Raw genomic sequence first — 18,850 nt, 5'->3', positions numbered from 1 at the left:
TGATACTCAGTGCTGTTGAATGTTGCTGGATGTTACTTGCTGTTGCTGGCAGTGATACTCAGTGTTGTTGAATGTTGCTTCGTGTTTCTTGTTGTTACTGACAGTGTTACACAGTGCTGTTGAATGTTGCTTCATTTTGATTGTTATTAGTGACAGTGTTACTCAGTGTTGTTGAATGTTGCTTCATGTTGATTGTTGGTACTGGCAGTGTTACACAGTGTTGTTGAATGTTGCTGGATGTTACTTGCTGTTGCTGGCAGTGATACTCAGTGTTGTTGAATGTTTCTGGATGTTACTTGCTGTTGCTGGCAGTGATACTCAGTGCTGTTGAATGTTGCTTGATGTTACTTGCTGTTGCTGGCAGTAATACTCAGTGCTGTTGAATGTTGCTGGATGTTGCATGTTGTCAGTGACAGTGTTACCCAATGTTGTTGAATGTTGCTGAGTGATGCCTGTTGTTACTGATAGTGTTACTAAGTGTTGTTGAATGTTGCTTGCTGTTGCTTGTTGTTACTGACAGTGTTACACAGTGTTGTTGAATGTTGCTTGTTGTTACTGACAGTGCATGTTTCTAAGTGTTGTTGAATGTTGCTGGTGTTGCGACAATGTTGCAATATTGCTTAGGGACCGCCCATTTGATATTCTGGTTGAAGAGAGGGTTTGCTGCCATATTATCGAAAAATATATATTGTCTCATAGAAAAAAATAATTAAGCATCATACTGATAAAATAAAATTGCATGCCAAAAATACATTGTTGTAGGACGATATAATCTCTTTTTTTAAATTGCGTTTTAATTGAAGGATTATCTTGTTTTGCAGCTGCAGCTGGAACAATATCCAGACTCCATGTAAAATACTAGATTCACTTTCTTCAAACTTACCAAAAAGTATATGATAATTGACATATCACCTGATTAGGCAAATGAATTCGGGATAAATACATTTAATAAAAGGTTAAAATATATTCTTTGACAAATTCGTCATCTGACAATCTGTATGAAACCCGCAGTTCAATAGGCGAAGACGGTGTATGTATTTTATTACGCTTCGTTTGCTGTCGTTAAACCCGAGACAGAGCTACTTCCCTTTGCAAACCCGCTCGACGGTCACCGTATTTATATTACGCGAGGTGTGCACGATTTGTCAACAAGGAGTACAAAGACGGTAAGAAAGCTGAATACGAACATTCGAACATACAGTGGTGGGTCTAGTGTTAGATCAGGTCACCCGTTTACTCTGACTGTCATATATGGATCAGTTATAGTTGAATACGGGTCGGGGACACAAAGGTGGGAGATATCGGGTCAAAGTAGACATGAAGTTGTAGCTGTGACCACGAGTTTGGTGGTGGTAGGGTATTAACATCAATCCGTAGATTCGGAATTAATTTATTTGGTGATATGTTTACAAACAAAATACACTACACCCACGAATGCTAAATCACAGTAGAATATGCATCGATCCTTTCCTATAAAGTTGTACCCATGCATGATTAATCCAGTGCCACGTCCTCGTTGATAGGTGACGTGTCATGGAAAGATAACTCTTGCATGACTATCGTTCAAACAGGATTGGACAGGAAAGGACCTTTCAACAGACATACATTTTATTCAGCAAAAGGTCACACTAGACCACACAGTGTGCCTAATGGAAATACGACGTCGTGTCATACAGAGAAATTAATTATTATCTGTTGTGTTTGTTGTTTAACGCATCAGTCAGAAGACCCGTAAATAATCGAGACTTGGCCAGAAAAAAACAGTGATGAACAATGTCCGACGCCGACGGGGTTCAAGGTCGCTCAATCAACCAGGTCACCGAGCCTGATCTCCTGTCCGATTTAGCTGCCTCTTGGAAAAGCATTGGTTACTGAGGACCTCATCCTCGATTACCCATCTTCCCAAGGCAAGAGAGTTAACTGGCTATAAAAGTCCAGTTTCCACCCTTGCCGAACTAGGCTGGTATTATTGAGTTACATTTTGGAATCTGATTGGCCCATAGGAGAGGGAGATCAGGGTTTTATGCGAAGCAAAAATAGTTTATTCTCCCACCAGTGTTTTATTGTAGGATAAACATCCCCTCGTCGTTTGTTTCTTATTTACGCTCTTCACCTGAACAGTATAGCACTTGAATTGACACTTGCAAACAGATGAATTGATACGGGATAACAGTTGCACAGAATTTACAGGTCTGTGTGTTTACAAATAATGTATGAAAGGACGATCAATGCGCCAAAATCGATCAAATATGTTCATTCATCACGTAATATAGGTCAGCGTCCCAGGTTACACACCCACTATCTTGTGTGAGGAAATATAAAGCATCATAATAGAGTGGGTGATTGAGTTTGGTTTAACGCAGCTTTGAACAGTATTCCAGGTAAATCACGGTGTGTCAGCTTAATGTGGGAGGAAAGCCTGAAGTGATGCATGTCTTGGACGTTTACCACTTTGGTGGAACCCACGAATATGGTGCTGACAGACATAGAAACATAATTGTGGCAAACCAGGATTCGAACCCACGATGAAAGGTAACTAGCGTGTCCAATGGACGCCACTCTGCACAGCGAATAGCGGCGCATTAGACGACTGGTTTACCCATGCTCCCCATTATATTTTAGATTACCTTTGTAACATTGCTTGATATAGATATAGTAATAATTCCTTGGAAATGGTTTCCGTTTCAGTTGACGAGAAGATTGAATTTGGGTCTTGTTGGGAATAGGGGCGGTCGGGTAACCTTGTGGTTAAAGCGTTCGCTAGTCACGCCGAAGACCCGGGTTTGATTCCCGACAAGGGCACAATGTGTGAAGCCCATTTCTGGTGTCACCCGCCGTGATATTGCTGGAATATTGCTAAAAGCTGCGCAAAACCACACTCACGCACTCACTTGTTGGGAATAAATAAAAACTGGCTGAAATATACAAACATGTGAACGAATTAGAGATATCTCAAATAACCATGTTCAACACTATGCTTTCTTATTTAGCGTACATAGTCTATCATTCCTATTTCCCCCACTATATCTGGCGGTCTCTAGTGCATTTATATGCAGTGGGTCATGTGCAACTCATTGTGGTGTACGCATCGATTTATAGCATGAGTCAGTACAAATTCTACATTCAGTCAGACTTACCAGTATGATCAAACGATTTCTTTAAATTTTCAACAGTTCAATATTTCTCGTGAAAATTTAGAGGTCAAGAATTGTGTCAATTGTTGTTGTTTTTCGCTTCCCTGGCAACATTAACATGAGGAAAGACCGTAATCAGATGTTCGTTAATATTTGTTTACATGTTTCAGTGAACTATGGCTACAAGTGGAATAGCAGATGATGATCTCCATTGCCCAATCTGTACAGAGGTCTATGGAGACCCCAAAATGCTACCCTGTACTCATCGGATATGCAAATCATGTCTCAACCAGTACATCGGATCTCGGCCGAAGGCAAGAACAGTCCCTTGTCCTTTATGCAACCAACCATTCAAAATCCCCCAAAGCCAAAACAGAGACTATGCATCGCGCTTCCGTACCGATGAGACTCTTCAGGGCATTGTTCACGAGAAGCAAAATATGAAATTGATGATGACAAATCGCCCAGTCAGTTCCTGTTCTTTACACGATGAAATCCAAACTATGTTTTGCATCAACTGCAGCAAACTTGAATGTGTTCATTGCATTGCAAGGGCACATAAACGTTGTCAAAATCCACTCCCATGGAAAGATGCGATTCCGCACATAGAACGGATAGCTAAAGGTTATTTGGGAAGAGTGCAGCCTCTCTTGAAAGATGTTTCCAGTTCCTTGATACGGATACGCGAGCAGAAAGAGGAGGCGTTGGACAACCATTCAGCAGTTGCATTTGCTCTTGAGACCCAGAAAGCTAAATGGATTAGTTTAGTTGAGGAACATTACGCACCCCTTGAGCAGGTGGTCACCGGAGCGCATAAAGCTAACATGGCCCAAATGAACAATGTCGTGTCTGAGTTGCAACAGTCCCAGCAAACTCTCGAAAAGTTCCAGTCATCCCTGAACAAGATCACTTCCTATGTTTCTGTTGATGCACTGTTTCAGGAGGTAGGAAATGAAGACAGGAAGCCACCCGATCTAGCAACGATGAGCAGGTTGTTGGGGAGGAAGCTGACTATAGAATCACTGAAATTTATACCACTTCAAGTGCCTTCTTTTCCAAAAGGGAAAAGGAAAACACGGTTGGGAGAAGTCAAAAGTGACTCAGAAGTGGTACTTGTTAATAACGATACAATGAGCATGGAAACATGTTTACTTCTGTCTACGGGATGTTTGATTGGCTTCCTCTTTGTAAGATGGTGTCTCAAAACAACATAGAAGTACCGTTTATTCCCGGGGACGGATATTTTGTGGAAGATATGATTCAGTATGGGGCGGGTTTCCCAGTATTCTAAGACGCCGCAGAGTTGCTCTCTTAGGCGTGCGATATGACTAATATATCATATGCCCTGCAGATGATTATGGTTTCAGCTTTGTCACCTCCATATACGTGCTCGTGGGTTGCAGCACGGCCTCTCCCTTACGTCACGAGGGACGGTCTGGTAGCCTAGTGGTTAAGCGTTAGCTCGTCACGCCGAAGATTATTTTCTGGCGTTGATCTTTTGCATTTTGTTCCATCAACTGAATTGGATTTAATAACAAGGCAAATAAGACCTCATAGGAAGAACCCATGGGATAAGAGTATATTGAAATGACAATTGGGTGGTGAGTGATGGTGTGTCATCGCATCCATATGTCTTGCATCGTTTTTATGCTATCAGTCGTAGGTTTGCTTGCCTGTATAGTAACAGTTTTATTTTGTTCAAAATGAACTTTCTCCATTGATGAAATTGTGCGTTGTACTGATATTGTATTTTGAACTGCTTACCAGACTCTAAAAAGTGTCTACAGTGTAATGTTATCGTTTCTTGAAGTTCAACAATAGAATGGTACATTTAAGCACTGATGAGGCAGCAAAAGCTGTTGGTGTAGTGGAAGTTGGAAAGATACACAGTCAGGTTAGAAAACTGTTCAATGTAACACTGTGATTAGGTGGTTCTGCAATATCAGTAGCTGCGCGGAACAAGCATAATCCCCCGATCTCTACGTGCAACTGTGCAAGGAGACATCAATTTATTTTAACGCAAGGATCAATCACCTAGGAAAATATAAATGCAGCGACATCAGATTGTAAATCTTTCATAAATGCAGAGGTATGTCACCATGTACGTCACTATATACATGGGGGCGGTCGGGTAGCCTAGTGGTTAAAGCGTTCACTCGTCACGCCGAAAACCCCGGTTCGATTCCCAACACTACTTTGCATATAATACACGTATCTATATTGTACTTGAGCCTATGGGCTTTATACTGAGATAAACTTTAAAAAATAGAAAATCTTTTTTTGTCAATACAAAAATCGTATTTTTCATTGAAACTGTTTCGGGTAGGAAGTATGTGATAATGCCAACATGTGATACCAAACTTTAAAGTATTAATTACACTATCCATTTTATTACGGAGCTATTTGTCGGATATTACATTTGACATGGGAAATTATATGTTTAATGTACGTTTGGAGTCAAGTTGACAGCCTCTTTGGTCGTATGGACAAGGTAACCGAGCTCGGTTCAGATGATCAGTGGTTTCAATCCAAGATCGAGACACGTTTTATGACCGCGACATTGGCGACAAACGACGGTCTGAATTGATTCGTATCAAATATGAGCACAATTAGCCACTCTATGTGTTTCGGGGCGTGCTTTGCGTTGATGAGGGGGCATGTACTATTAACATAAATGGCAACCTAATTAATTCATGACCAAGCACGGGGCGGGAAATTTTATGGTCTATACATATTTATAAGCATTACCATTAAAAGAATCATTAGTAACTATTCCAAACAGTGTCGCATAATTGCAACACTCATTAGACATGATCTGGGTCCCGTTCCCGAGATCATCGTTCGGGCTAAAAATATTCGAAAGCCCTCACTTTTTTTTACATAGATTCAAACAGTCGTAGCTATTTGATCGTTCAACAGAACGGGACCAAGACACTAAAATGATCTGATTGAAAATAAAATGAAAAGTATATGTAGGTGTTTGTTATATTTCAAACTGAAAGATAAATGCCAAATTGCAGAAAGTCAACACATGATTCTGTGATACATTTGAGATAGACACAACAGCTTGTTCTTTAATTAGACCGATAAGATATGTATGTCACGTGTTACACATTACAGACACTATTCACGTAGGCGTTCTCATTGTATGTTTTGATTGTCAAGAATGGCCATAAGTGTTGTCTTCACAACACTGCTAGTCGGGCTTTGTTATGCGTCTCTCCAGCCAGCTATCAAACAAGACACAGAGAAGAACGAAGTAATCCTGTCCTTTCCGAGTAAGTGTAATACATACGATTATTGGATATTATCACAATTTCGACAACGTGTCAAGAGTGGCCCAGTGATCTAAAGCGCAGCGAATGCCTGTGCAATGTTCTGAGCCCTTACGCCTGCCTCGATCCCATGCATTGTCGGGCATGGCTGGTGGAAAGAGCTGATTTACACCAGTCAAATGTCGTCAGACATTTCAGCGAAATATTCGACTCGGAAAGTATAAATTCCAGTGATGATAAGACAGCTATTGATGACCCGTCTTTTCTCTTCGAAAATGACTCTATCATCATTTACACTCCCATTACAGATGTGGACATATTTCCTTAACACATACAAAAATGGCAATTCTGCAGTTATAGATGCGTCGAAATGGTAAAAGGTACAACCCAATTTAACATGCCTTTTCTTGTCACTCAAATGTAGTTTGATAAGGGTTACACCATTTAAGTCCTTATCAAAGCTTTCACAAACTTTTATGTTAGTCATTTCCAAATTTGACGCAATTGTGACAAAAGAGAGATCAGGTGCAATTTCCCATTTCGAGTAAACTTTTAAGTCAAATCGGCAGTATTTCAGCCGTATTGTAACTAGCAACTTGAGCAAGGGCCATAACTCTGTCTCTGTAAATATTAATTTGAGACATCAATTTCCCCATTTGAGATCGTTAACTGGTACATCAGTGTGTAAAATTTCATTTCTCTAACTCAAATAGTTTTTTGAGAAAATGGGTTCCCATATTATGCAGTATGCACTGAGTTGAAAAGCATGGAGCAAGGGCAATAACTCTTCAAAACAAATACTTTAAGACAGCAACATTCGAACTCATTTGAGATCGTGACCAGTAACATCAGTGTGTAAAATTTCATTTCTCTAGTTAACTGAAATAGTTTTTGAGAAAATCTGTCCCCATTGAGAAGCGGACGGACGGACGGACGGATCTCCTTCCAACATGGAATTTGAAACAACTTTAAACACGTAATTACTTTGATGTGTGTCAAAGTCAAAGATATTTATTGCATGTAAGGCCTCCGGCCCATATACAAAAGAGTTAAAAATAAGTAGTTTTACATATTTTGATAATCATGTTTAACACTTTGTTTCTGAAGGACATTGCATTTTTAGCATATATACTTAGCCAATTTGTATATGACAGCAGCATCTTTTGAAGAAAAAGAAAAATATAAGCAGGTACAGGATAATTTGACAGATAGCGCTCTGATATAAACTTGTTTCTTAGATCTCAATAATAAGGACACACTAAAGTAAAATGGATTTCATTTTCCATAGCTGAATGACATAATGGGGAAAACCTCTTCGACTTTTCAGTGGACATTTTTTCTTCCTTCATTTGTCATGATATCTAACAATCCGAGCCTAAATTGAATGAACGGACGCCGAAGGGTTCTTCATTTTAATGTAGATAAGTATTTTTCTGGTTGAATAAGACTCTTAAAAGTTCCATACAAGTCCTATACAAGTTATATACAAGTCATACCTTGAACTGTAGAGTAGAATGCCATTCCTGGTAAAACATATTTATAGATTGTTCACGAAATTGTTTCAAAAAGATTTTAATATCACCAACTGTTTGGGTTAACCATGCAAAGCTGAGAAAACAAAAGATTTATAATATGGGATGCCCATGTTACTTTGCAATGTACAAGCATATTAGAAACAAGTATGGGGACTCGGCGTTTATGCATTCCAAGAATATTAAACCAGTATTTAAGCATCTAATTTGGGAGTTGATATATAACGGGTATATGCAACACTCGCCATAAACCATACAATTGGGTGTTGACAGACCAACGGATAAGAATTTTTTAAAGGCTAAAAGATGTAGCTTTTCGAGACTATCGTATCGTAATATAGGATTGGTTGGATTTGGGCATCAAATAATTTTAAAAATATATTCGGTGTAAAAGCTCCTACTTTCTGCGAGACAGACATTACATTGATTAAGGCCTTCTTTGCACGTGATGTTAAGTCCGAGACACTTTTCTTGAAGTTCATTGTGTTGGTAAACATCACACCAAGATATGTATAATGGCTCAGAACCTTCACACATTTACCAACGAAAAACCATCCTTCATTCAGTGCTACCTGAAAATGACAATATTTGTTTTATCACAGTTCACTGATAGTTTCCACTCTATGGTGTAACATTCTAAAATGTTAAGTTGTAAGAATCTGATACTAAAATGACATCATCGGCAAAAAGAAGCATCAAAATTTCTATTACATTTGGGAACATTTGAATACCATGTTTACCCTTAGCCATAGTTTCATAATATAATTCACTAATACAAAGTGAGAACAATATCGGGCTCAAGATACATCCTTATCGTAAACCAACAGAACAGTAAAAAAACCCGGTTACATTGTCACCACATCGCACACATGATTTGATATTTGAATACATAGATTTTGATATAGAGTACATTTTCCCTTAACCAGTAGTTCTTAAACAGTAGGGGCGGAGGGGTAGCTCGTTTCACCGAAGACCCGGGTTCAATTCCCTACTTGGGTACAACATGTGAAGCCCATTTCTTGTGTTCCCCGCCGTGATATTGCTGGAATATTGATAAAAGCGGCGTAAAACCAAACTCACTCACTCACTCTTAAACAGTACCATAGTTAATATATATAATTTTTTGGTTTTTGTTTTTTTAACGACGTGATAGACATTTTTGGATTATTGCATATGATGTGAAAATATGATCTGACGTTGAGTACTTTTTTTCTAACACCAGCTTGAGTTTCGGGAAATTTAATCTCGCATGTTAGCCCAACTCGTAATCCTGGAATTAAGTACTGATGTAAAAATATTTCCAAGAATATATACTCATTAAGGATATTCCCCTATAATTGTCTGGGACGTTAAAAACTCCTTTCTTGTGTATTGGAATAATTACTGAACAAGACCAGCTTCTAGGGAATATACCACTGTCAAATATCCTATTGAAACATTTTTTAAGAAAAGGCATCATCTCAAACATTTTATCATTTGAACCACAATATGGTCAGGACCAGCAGCTTTTCCGCTTTTTAGATGTATTATAGCGTCCAGAATTTCATCCTGTGATATGGGTGATTCTAAAATAGGTTTGTCAACATCATTTTAACATGAAGAGGTAACGTCCTCAGAAATAATATGAGAAATCTCAAATGAAAATACAAATACCCCTGGAGAGCAGGGGTAAAATAGGGTCTTCAAGAACCCACGCTTGCCATAAAAGGCGACTATGCTTGTCGTAAGAGGCGACTTACGGGATCGGGTGGCCAGGCTCGCTGACTTGGTTGACGCATGTCATCGTATCCCAATTGCAGGAATCGATGCTCATGATGTCAATCACTGTATTGTCTGGTCCAGACTCGATTATTTACAGACCGCCGTCATATAGCTGAAATATCGCTGAGTGCGGCGTTAACCAACAAACCAAACGTAACCGATAATAAAAAAATACCATGGAACTTGGCCTCTTTGACCAGTATTGAGTTGATATTAGCTTTTGAGAACTTAAAGCGATTTTCAAGGGACCATTTCTGGATTTTGTTTAAACATAACTACAGTTGCCTTTCTGTAGTATTTGTGTGTTTGCTACCACAGGAAACATTGAAATCATCCCCAAAATGATGGATCGATCAATTGAATTATTCAAAAGTCATGTCAGTCTTTCGATGCAGTGTCGAACTATTTCACAAGATCGAAAATGAGAGACACTGTTTATATATAAAACTATAGCATCGCGTCCTTTTTCTCAGAGTACAGTATGGAATTCATGAATTGAAAATAATTTATCATGGCCTTTCCAATTATCTGATTCAAAACTAATATTTGATGATTTTGATATTTGGGGGCTTATGATCCACATTTGAATGCTAGATTTCGAATCTTTACCTTTCATTTTTTGGATAATGTTCCATGCCTTGAATATCGGCGTACATCGAAACTATTTTTGAAACATAATGTTACCAATACTCTCATTTATTATGGTTATTATGGAACTTTAAATTTTGAATTTATTTAGATTGTGCACCATGGGAGGGCAACGGAAATCATATTCGGCACCTTTAATAGCCTTCATTGCTTGTTTGCAGTCAATGACTTCTTGATGTGCTGGTTTGCAGAGCATTGCGAAACATGGGGGTGGGGGTGATTCCTAAAATGAAACGCGAAGGTTAATCAAGAAATCCTTAAATGCAGAAATTGTCAAATCGGTAAATAATCCCACAAGATCATCGTTTGGAGTGTCCAGGCCATAATCAACATTTAGCCAATGACATAAGAGCATTGCGAAACATAGCACTTTCTCCCTTCTTTTGGGCTCGAACCATCTCCTTCATGGTTCTATTCAGAGACCGTTGTTAGATTTTGTGTCAACATCTGACAGGTGTGAACTAATCTGTAATGTCCTGGAGTTCTTTTTATCAGGTTGTGACTCTTTAACCATTTTAGCGTTTTGTTTGTTTTCCAGCTTCTGTTTTTAATCGAATGTGGGTTCTGTTCTGAGAATAACTCACGGTTATATTTCATCACTTACGACAGAGGACCAGATCATCTCATTCAAATATTTCTATTACTCAATGAATGTTCAAATGGATATTTATTACTTAATATTATGGATGTGTTGAGCGCGAATAGACTTTTTTGTCCACATCACCCTTAACATTCCCATCCGTGCATGATGCACAATAAACGTTTGTTCTACTTTAGCTGGATCACATACAAACTGAAACTCGAAAACAAATACCAAATATGTAGAGTCTGCATGTTCTTTTGGCAGACGTGCCTGGTGTTGATGCGATTGAACTGTCGTACGCACTCCATCTTCTGAAGCAACAGGCACAGTTACCTCATTTGACCAACACCATTAGAGTACATAAACAAGGTAACTATAAAAGTTAGACAACATATCGTGATTAATTAATGCATCCTTCTATTTTGGTTGTCATAGAAAAGATGAATGTCAGTCATGTGTACAATATCTACTGATGTCAGTATGGATATGCATGTACATGTACATATGTACAGAAACAAACACTGCATGGAATAGTATCAGGGCTTCAATTGCATGTTGTAAATACACGGAATTTTTTTCTGACAATTCTTATCTACTTTGCAAATAAAACCTTCCTGCAATAAAGTAGTATAGAAATATTTACACGTGAAGTGTTTGAGGTTCTGAGTTATACAGAAGCGTCTTTTTGGTGTATTCCAAATGACGTTTATGGTTCTCATTGGAGACAAGTCCAAAATGCTCGAAGTCAAGTGTTCTTCTCAATAGGGAAGATAAGATAATTTTGCATGTGACACAAGAACACTACTGCTAGTCCAAGATTCAAATGCACAGCTGTCTATTTCTTACAGACACCTTTCAGCTGCTGCGTGTTATCTCTATCTGTTTCAGCTGATGGATATTTCACTTACAGAGTTCAAAGCAAGAACGCATTCACTGACAAAAATGTGCTGGAATATTCAGTAAAATATTTGTCTGCTACCGGAGATGTTCTTCATCATCTCAATAATGTGTACATCATCCCACGTATGTATATCGGCTGTACCTTTGTATAGATTTAGTGTTCCTAGCATGACACTCACTGTATCTGGTTCTACTTCATTGTACATAGGTGGCCATATCTTGTTTCAGAAACAAATACGCATTTGCGTCGAGGAGGGTTGCGAAGATATACTTAAAACACTATCTGATAAGTCATCTTTAGTTGCGTGTTGTTTTTATCACAAGGATAATGTTTACTCGTTGACATACTTTGTGTATGGGCAAAATATAAGGATCTGTAATATTCGATCAGATATTTTCATATTTCTCACACGAGATTACATTCTAGATTAATTTCCTGTTGGCGTTAGAAGAGTCATAAGAGATGACAAAACAGAAGCGGGTGGTAAGACATGATGACGACTTATTTTCGTGTGACTGTATCCGAGTGGTAGCGTAGCTCATGCATTTCAGTCACCGATTTACCAGATCATGACTCGATCATATTTTGCAGTCCATCGTGAGGAAACTTGAATGTTGTTAACCGTTGTTTTGCATATATTTGTGGGTAGTTCAGATGTTGTCAGCGATTGTAAATACTTCACCTCATAATGCTGTTTCATGTACCAAAATCCAGCTGCTTCATCGCTCAGTCCTCGACTATACAGACGTGGCACGACGGTCTTTTCTGACTTCTTCCACACAAACCATCTCGACAGCAACACATGGACACATGAAATCACTTGCTGGGGAGGAGGGGTAAGGTTTGCCACAAATCTATTGCATAATCTCCTACATGTTACACATTTGGTTCAGGAAGTGTTTCACTGCGTTTAGCATTATCCACACCCCAGGCGGAGACAAAAACAATGGGTTCATTGATTGAGTGGCATGATGTTTGACGTGACGAGCCAGCACTTTAACAACTAGGGTACACAACAGCCCCACCATTACTGTATGAAGTGTTTCCAAAGTGACACTTAGAAGTTAACCCCATGGCCAAAATGGGTTCTTATGAAGCTTAAGTATGAAATCAGTAAATGACCACACAAGATCAATAAATAATCAAAAAATGTTTTGAACCATGCCCTTTTTCGGTTTACGATCAAAACAAACGCTACAACGGGTTAAATATGTCAGATGCTGACACCTGGGCCCATTTGTACACAGCGATCTTAGCGCTCAGACTATCGTAAGCCTACGCTTTGTGCAAGTGGACCCTGGGCATTTGTGTCATATTTACTGTGGAACAGGAGATAGCAATTATTATAGTTATGCACAGAGGCATATGTATCATCCCCGTTCTCTTGAAAATATCATAAGTATTCATTAATATCTGAATAATACGAATTAAAAGGAAATATGTCTAATAGAGTTTATAGTTATTTTGCGTCATTTCTAGGGTGGAGAGTTCCAGATGTACACCCCAGAGGCTGCCAACACCTATATCAGAAACGGCATTCTCTACCTTAAACCGGTACTTCACTGTCGTATATATGTCCGTCATAAATAAGTGTGTGTATCTCCAAAATACAGTGGAAGCTAGATTAGGTCAACAGCGACTTACAAGGTCTTCCGTTGGACTATGCTCACCTGGTGTCATCATAGTAGCTATACAACTAACCTTGGGTGCAGGTAGGATCTGTGCTTTCATGCTCATGGAGTATATATAATGGATGATCTGGAATTATTTTGACGTTTTGGAAAACTTATTTTTGTTGTATTGGTCTATGTTTCGACTAAGTTTTTAAATATTTATTAAAGTTGTGACAGTGTGTAGACGCGTCTAACCTCCATTTATGTTGCTTGTGAGATTATTCCCATCTTTTCCTCTTCAGACATATACAGTAGACAAATTTGGAGAAAACTTTCTTCACAATGGAGATCTTGATGTTGCCAGTGAGTTTTCCCTATATTGCATGATTGAAACCAACCTTCCGGGCTCCTTTACATTTTGCTGTATACTAATTAGCATAAACATTTTATAGAGTGTGTAAATTAAAGTTTCACATCGCGTCAGCTACATGGTAATGACGAAAACAAGTAGTAAAATATATAAAGCTGTCAAGAAAAACGGCATATATTACCGATTCAATGTGACATGAAAAAAAATGAAAAAAACATAATTGAATACAACTTCATTAACTGTTTTCAAATCATTTAAATCTTATCAATAATCACACAGTTTCATTATAACCAAGGCATTCGTTATTTATATAAGCCTTCAAAATGTATTATGCAGATTAAGTTCTGTGTGATATGTTAAAAACAAATGCCCACTTCCAGAGTGAAAATACATGTGAAATTAGCTGCTCCATAACATGAACAACTAGCATGTCTAGCTTGGTAGGATTGGACCATGTCCTAAGTAAAACGTCTTGGGCACGAATCATCGCACAGAGAACACAGATTGCTACCCATGGCGGTGTCACTTGTATATTCACATGTGTACAATAGATACAACAGAGGGTGAAGGAATGTCTCTTGTCTTCTCCAGAGCAATGGGGAACGTGTACTTACTACAGTGACAATGGATGCCACCGTCAGGGATCAAAGATCCCACCTATCATGTCATCTAAACTCTATTCAAAGGCTTCCATCACTTACGGAAAAATAGAAGTTGTTGCAAAGTTACCAAAAGGAGATTGGTTATGGCCAGGTGAGTATTTTGTATATTTTCAAGTTGTTATGGTTATTGTCAGGTATAGAGATGAATTATTTACCCAGATAAACACTCTAAAGTTGATTGTTATAGTTTAAATAAGACACTATTCATTCAACGAAGTTCATTTGTCCAAATTTCGACTATCAAGAAACCTGAGCAATGCTGGTCCATGCTACAAGCGAGTATCTGACACAAGAAACTTATTGTAACTATCCATTGATGCTTGATCTATCCACACATTGTATTATAAACTGTACGTGTATTTTCAATCACATTTACAAACCCTCTCCTGGCCATCATAGCAATATGGATGCTTCCTCCCACAAGACCTTGGAAATATGGCGGATGGCCAGCTTCCGGCGAGATAGACATTATGGAAGCAAGAGGTAAGTTTTAGCTTTCTAGTGCTGCATCTCAACTGTTGCCCTGACTTGCATCATACATGTATGATTCGCTTATGGTAATGCTACGGCTAGATATGCATATATGCCAGTACATCCATCGTTAGATTAGATCATGAGTCCTGATTCACAACATTATGTTTGTTTGATGAAACTGCTGACACATCATGATAGTGGTCTATTTTATGGCATTATTGAATGTTTTACGGTGTAGGGTATTGGATAAAGAAAGGAATTATGGCAATAATTTGTATTTGGTTCTATGCAATAACATCATCGTTACCTAAATAGATACAAGTATCTCTCTTAAAGATGGTTTGTCAAGTCCTGAAAACGCAGAAAAAAGAATACTCCCCTTCTCAACAGTTTACACCGTGTCTCACATCCACCATATTAGAGTGGTGTATGACCTCCAATAGACCCTGTACCTTTTTGGAAAATGACCACAAATTGAACCATCGGAACACGCCCGAAATAAACAGTTGCAGAACGTCCAAAATATGCCCCAAAGAGTAATTACATACTCTTCAGCTGAGTTTCATATACAGACAAGTTCTCCATTCATGTATGTATCAACCTGATCAACCACCAATCTGTTCAACAACTGAAAGCCACAACATCATTTTTTTCGTTCAAGAAAAACATCGCCAACAATAAGCGAAGTCGAAACAAAACGAATAGATCTAACACGAGCAAATCCACAATTAGCATCTGTGTTTCTTGGTGTATAAACTGACATATATTATATCATACGATGGTGGTATGCATGCAAGAAGATTTACTACGCGAGGTCACTACATTTACAGTTGCATTAACATAATCCTAGGTGATTGATCCCAGAAACAAAATACATTAATAGTCTTCTTGCACAATTCCAAGCAGCATATGACTGTAGGTAATGTAAAATTAACCTCCCAATCACGGTGTCATGAACACTGGTAAGTCTACCAACTTGACTGTGTAATTTCCCACCTTCCATCACATGCACCCTTCTTTTGTTCAACTTTAAAAAACGATAAAATTGCATTGTAATTACACATCAGATTCTGCTACGTAAGTGGAAAGACTACCCCAAGAATTATGAGAGTTCTGTATGTTAATTGTCATTACAACACACAATGTCCCGTTTCATCAATGGATAAACATTTTGAAAAAACACATCTGTTACGGAAACGATTTCCCTTAATAAATATTTACGCCTGATCGGGACTGGGCAGCAAAACCTGGGAACCTGAGAATAAATACTAGTAACTATCCAAGACGTTGGGCTGCGATGACATGCTGTCACTTATCCACCCGATACTCACTTTAGTGTACTCTTACCCCAAGCATGAGTACCTCATACAAAACCTCATGTTTGCCTTGTGATGTTATCAAGTTCTGTTGATGGAACAGAATATTACCTTTCTAATCAAAGGGAACCTTAACTTGAAGGACAGCAACGGTAATGACCATGGCGCCCAGAATATACGCTCTTCACTTCACTGGGGTGTTTCCAATCAGCACCGAAGTAAGGGCTATGGAAGGTAGGACTTCAGTCTCCGTCTTTTTATAATCCTCCAAATTACATTAACTGCATTTTACAAGGTTCACAACTGGCCTAACTAAACAGAGGCAATCGTACATGTATGACCTTAGGGGGTGGTGGGGTAGCCTTGTGGTAAAACGTTGGCTTGCCACGCCAAAGGTTCGGGTTCGATTCCCCACATTGATACAATATGTGTAGCCCATTTATGGTGAAGTTGCTGGAATATTGCTAAAGGCGGCGTAAAACCGTACTCACACACTCAATCATATCACATCGACATCACAGCAACTTTACATTTGCACAGGTGTCACGAGTACCGCCTAACCTGTTGGAGAATATTGTTTTAAACTTTCTGTTCGGCAGTTTTTTATGTCGTCTTGTTTGATATTTATGTACGTTTGCACAGCCGACCTGCAACTGCAGCTGCATTGTAGTTTAACTACAATGTACAGTACTTTCGTTCCCCTTTCAATATGCCATAAATGATCATTGTCCTTGTTCTACAATGATACAGCATCATCAAATATAAACATACATGTACACATGGTAGGGTTCAGGTGCCCTGACAACAAGTTAACGTTTAAATAAGAAGGTTCGTGCTAATGCTGCTTTTAACAATATATAAGCAATATAAGATTAACGTGGGCGAAAATCCTAACTTGATAAATGATGTAGACATTTAAAACTTTGATGAAACAAGCATGGTGCTTACAAGCCATGAATCATATTCTGGCGAACTGAGGATTCGAACCCATGACCAGATGCTGGCATTGCTGAAGATTGCAACAGCAATGTTTGTCCCTACAAGACTCCACTGTGATCAGATTCAAGCTTTGCCACTTGGTTTCTAACAATCTACAATAAATATATAAAATGTAATAGCAAAGATTTGTCTGTTTGTATGTTTGTGTTTTCGTTTACAGGGCTAGTGCACCCGGGAGTGTATGGGCTGACAATTTCCACACGTACTCCATTGACTGGACATCAGAACACATAAGGTGGGAAGATATGTGGTAAATCACATAAGGGAAGAAAAGCACGGATATAATTTAATCTTTACAACCTCAAGGAAGGAAGTTTCAAAACATTTGCTTCTCACAATATTGGTTTACCATAATAGCTAGAAGGAAAACGAAGATATGACATACACTTGTTATGTCATTGCCTATGTTAAGTAGTATGTCAAAATATATATACCTTCGTGTACATGTATGTTATCCTTAACTAGATTGTCTGTGGACGACCATCCAGTCTTGGCGTGGTCAACACCTTCCCAAGGATACTGGTCCTACAGTCATCTGACCGGGCACAACATCTGGGCAAGCGGAGGTAAAGATGCTCCCTTTGATGGAAAGGTAATTTGTATTTACAAATATGTTCCTTTTTTTGGATAGATAATACAAATGGAAATATGACATATGTTGTTCTCATGTTATAGGATGTGCAGGTGCACAAATAAGAGATAAACAGTATGTGTTTTCAGATTTGCGGTTGTTATTGAGTATTTGATGACGGTGTTAATCGGAGATTTCAATTTAAAAACTTTCATCTATGTATATATAAAGCAGCTGCAAAATATGTCCATTTTGTATCTTCAAACAGTTGTGTGATATATATATCGTCATTCTGGAATGTGACGTCTTGAGACAATGGATTATGTCCTACTTTCATAAGAAATGCATCTCCAAGATGAACTAAGTTTAAGTTGTTATATATTCAAACTTAAAATAAATTATTACCACAGTCAAGTCGACATGAGGAATCCCACTGTTTCAAAAGGGATGTCCGGGAGACGAATCCAATTTAACAAGATCTATCAGTGGCACTCGTATATAAGTGATTTAATGTGTTTTGTTTGTTGTTTAACGCTGTTTTCAGCAATATTCCAACTATATTGACGACGGTCTGTACATAATCGAAACATGCAATGATTAACAAGTGTGAACATTTGCAGATGAGTCTCATCCTCAACGTCGCTGTCGGCGATAACAGCGTCTACTTTTCAGATTCGTGGCATAACCCTAATGGAAAACCCTGGAAGAATGGATCACCTACAGCCATGGCAGACTTTTGGAAGAACAAGCACCAGTGGCAGCCAACCTGGCACGGTGAAGACGTCGCCATGAAGATCAAGTCTGTCAAGATGATACAGTATTAGATCGTTGGCGAGAAGTCGTCACGGAATGAAATGCTTCTATTTCGGAATAAATTCATCAAATTGTCAGATGTTAATACATTGTTCTTGATATGACAACATGTCTCCAACTGGTGGTTTAGGCTCCAGTTGACGAACCCTTCTCCCGTAGATACCAGGTACAAAGGGAGCTGATAGCAATGTATCAACA

The 18,850-nt window shown here is 38.6% G+C and overlaps 1 protein-coding gene and 1 pseudogene across 1 annotated transcript; both read left to right on the top strand.

Moving 5' to 3' along the window:
* The first annotated feature begins 1,103 nt into the window (after nucleotides 1–1,103).
* Nucleotides 1,104–6,050, top strand: LOC139449585 (tripartite motif-containing 13-like). Its single transcript, XM_071231048.1, has 2 exons — nucleotides 1,104–1,166; nucleotides 3,305–6,050. Exon 2 carries the CDS (start codon nucleotides 3,311–3,313, stop codon nucleotides 4,346–4,348), a length of 1,038 nt encoding a protein of 345 aa, XP_071087149.1. The 5' UTR covers nucleotides 1,104–1,166; nucleotides 3,305–3,310; the 3' UTR covers nucleotides 4,349–6,050.
* Nucleotides 6,051–6,265: 215 nt separating this feature from the next.
* Nucleotides 6,266–18,756, top strand: LOC139453732 (beta-1,3-glucan-binding protein-like; annotated as a pseudogene).
* Nucleotides 18,757–18,850: the final 94 nt, after the last annotated feature.

This window comes from Haliotis cracherodii, unplaced genomic scaffold, assembly GCF_022045235.1.
Source record: "Haliotis cracherodii isolate W230 unplaced genomic scaffold, xgHalCrac1.p SCAF_10, whole genome shotgun sequence".
Taxonomy (NCBI): Eukaryota; Metazoa; Mollusca; class Gastropoda; order Lepetellida; family Haliotidae; genus Haliotis; species Haliotis cracherodii.
The sequence above is the reverse complement of the archived record's forward strand: the minus strand, read 5'-3'. Positions and strand labels throughout refer to the sequence as shown.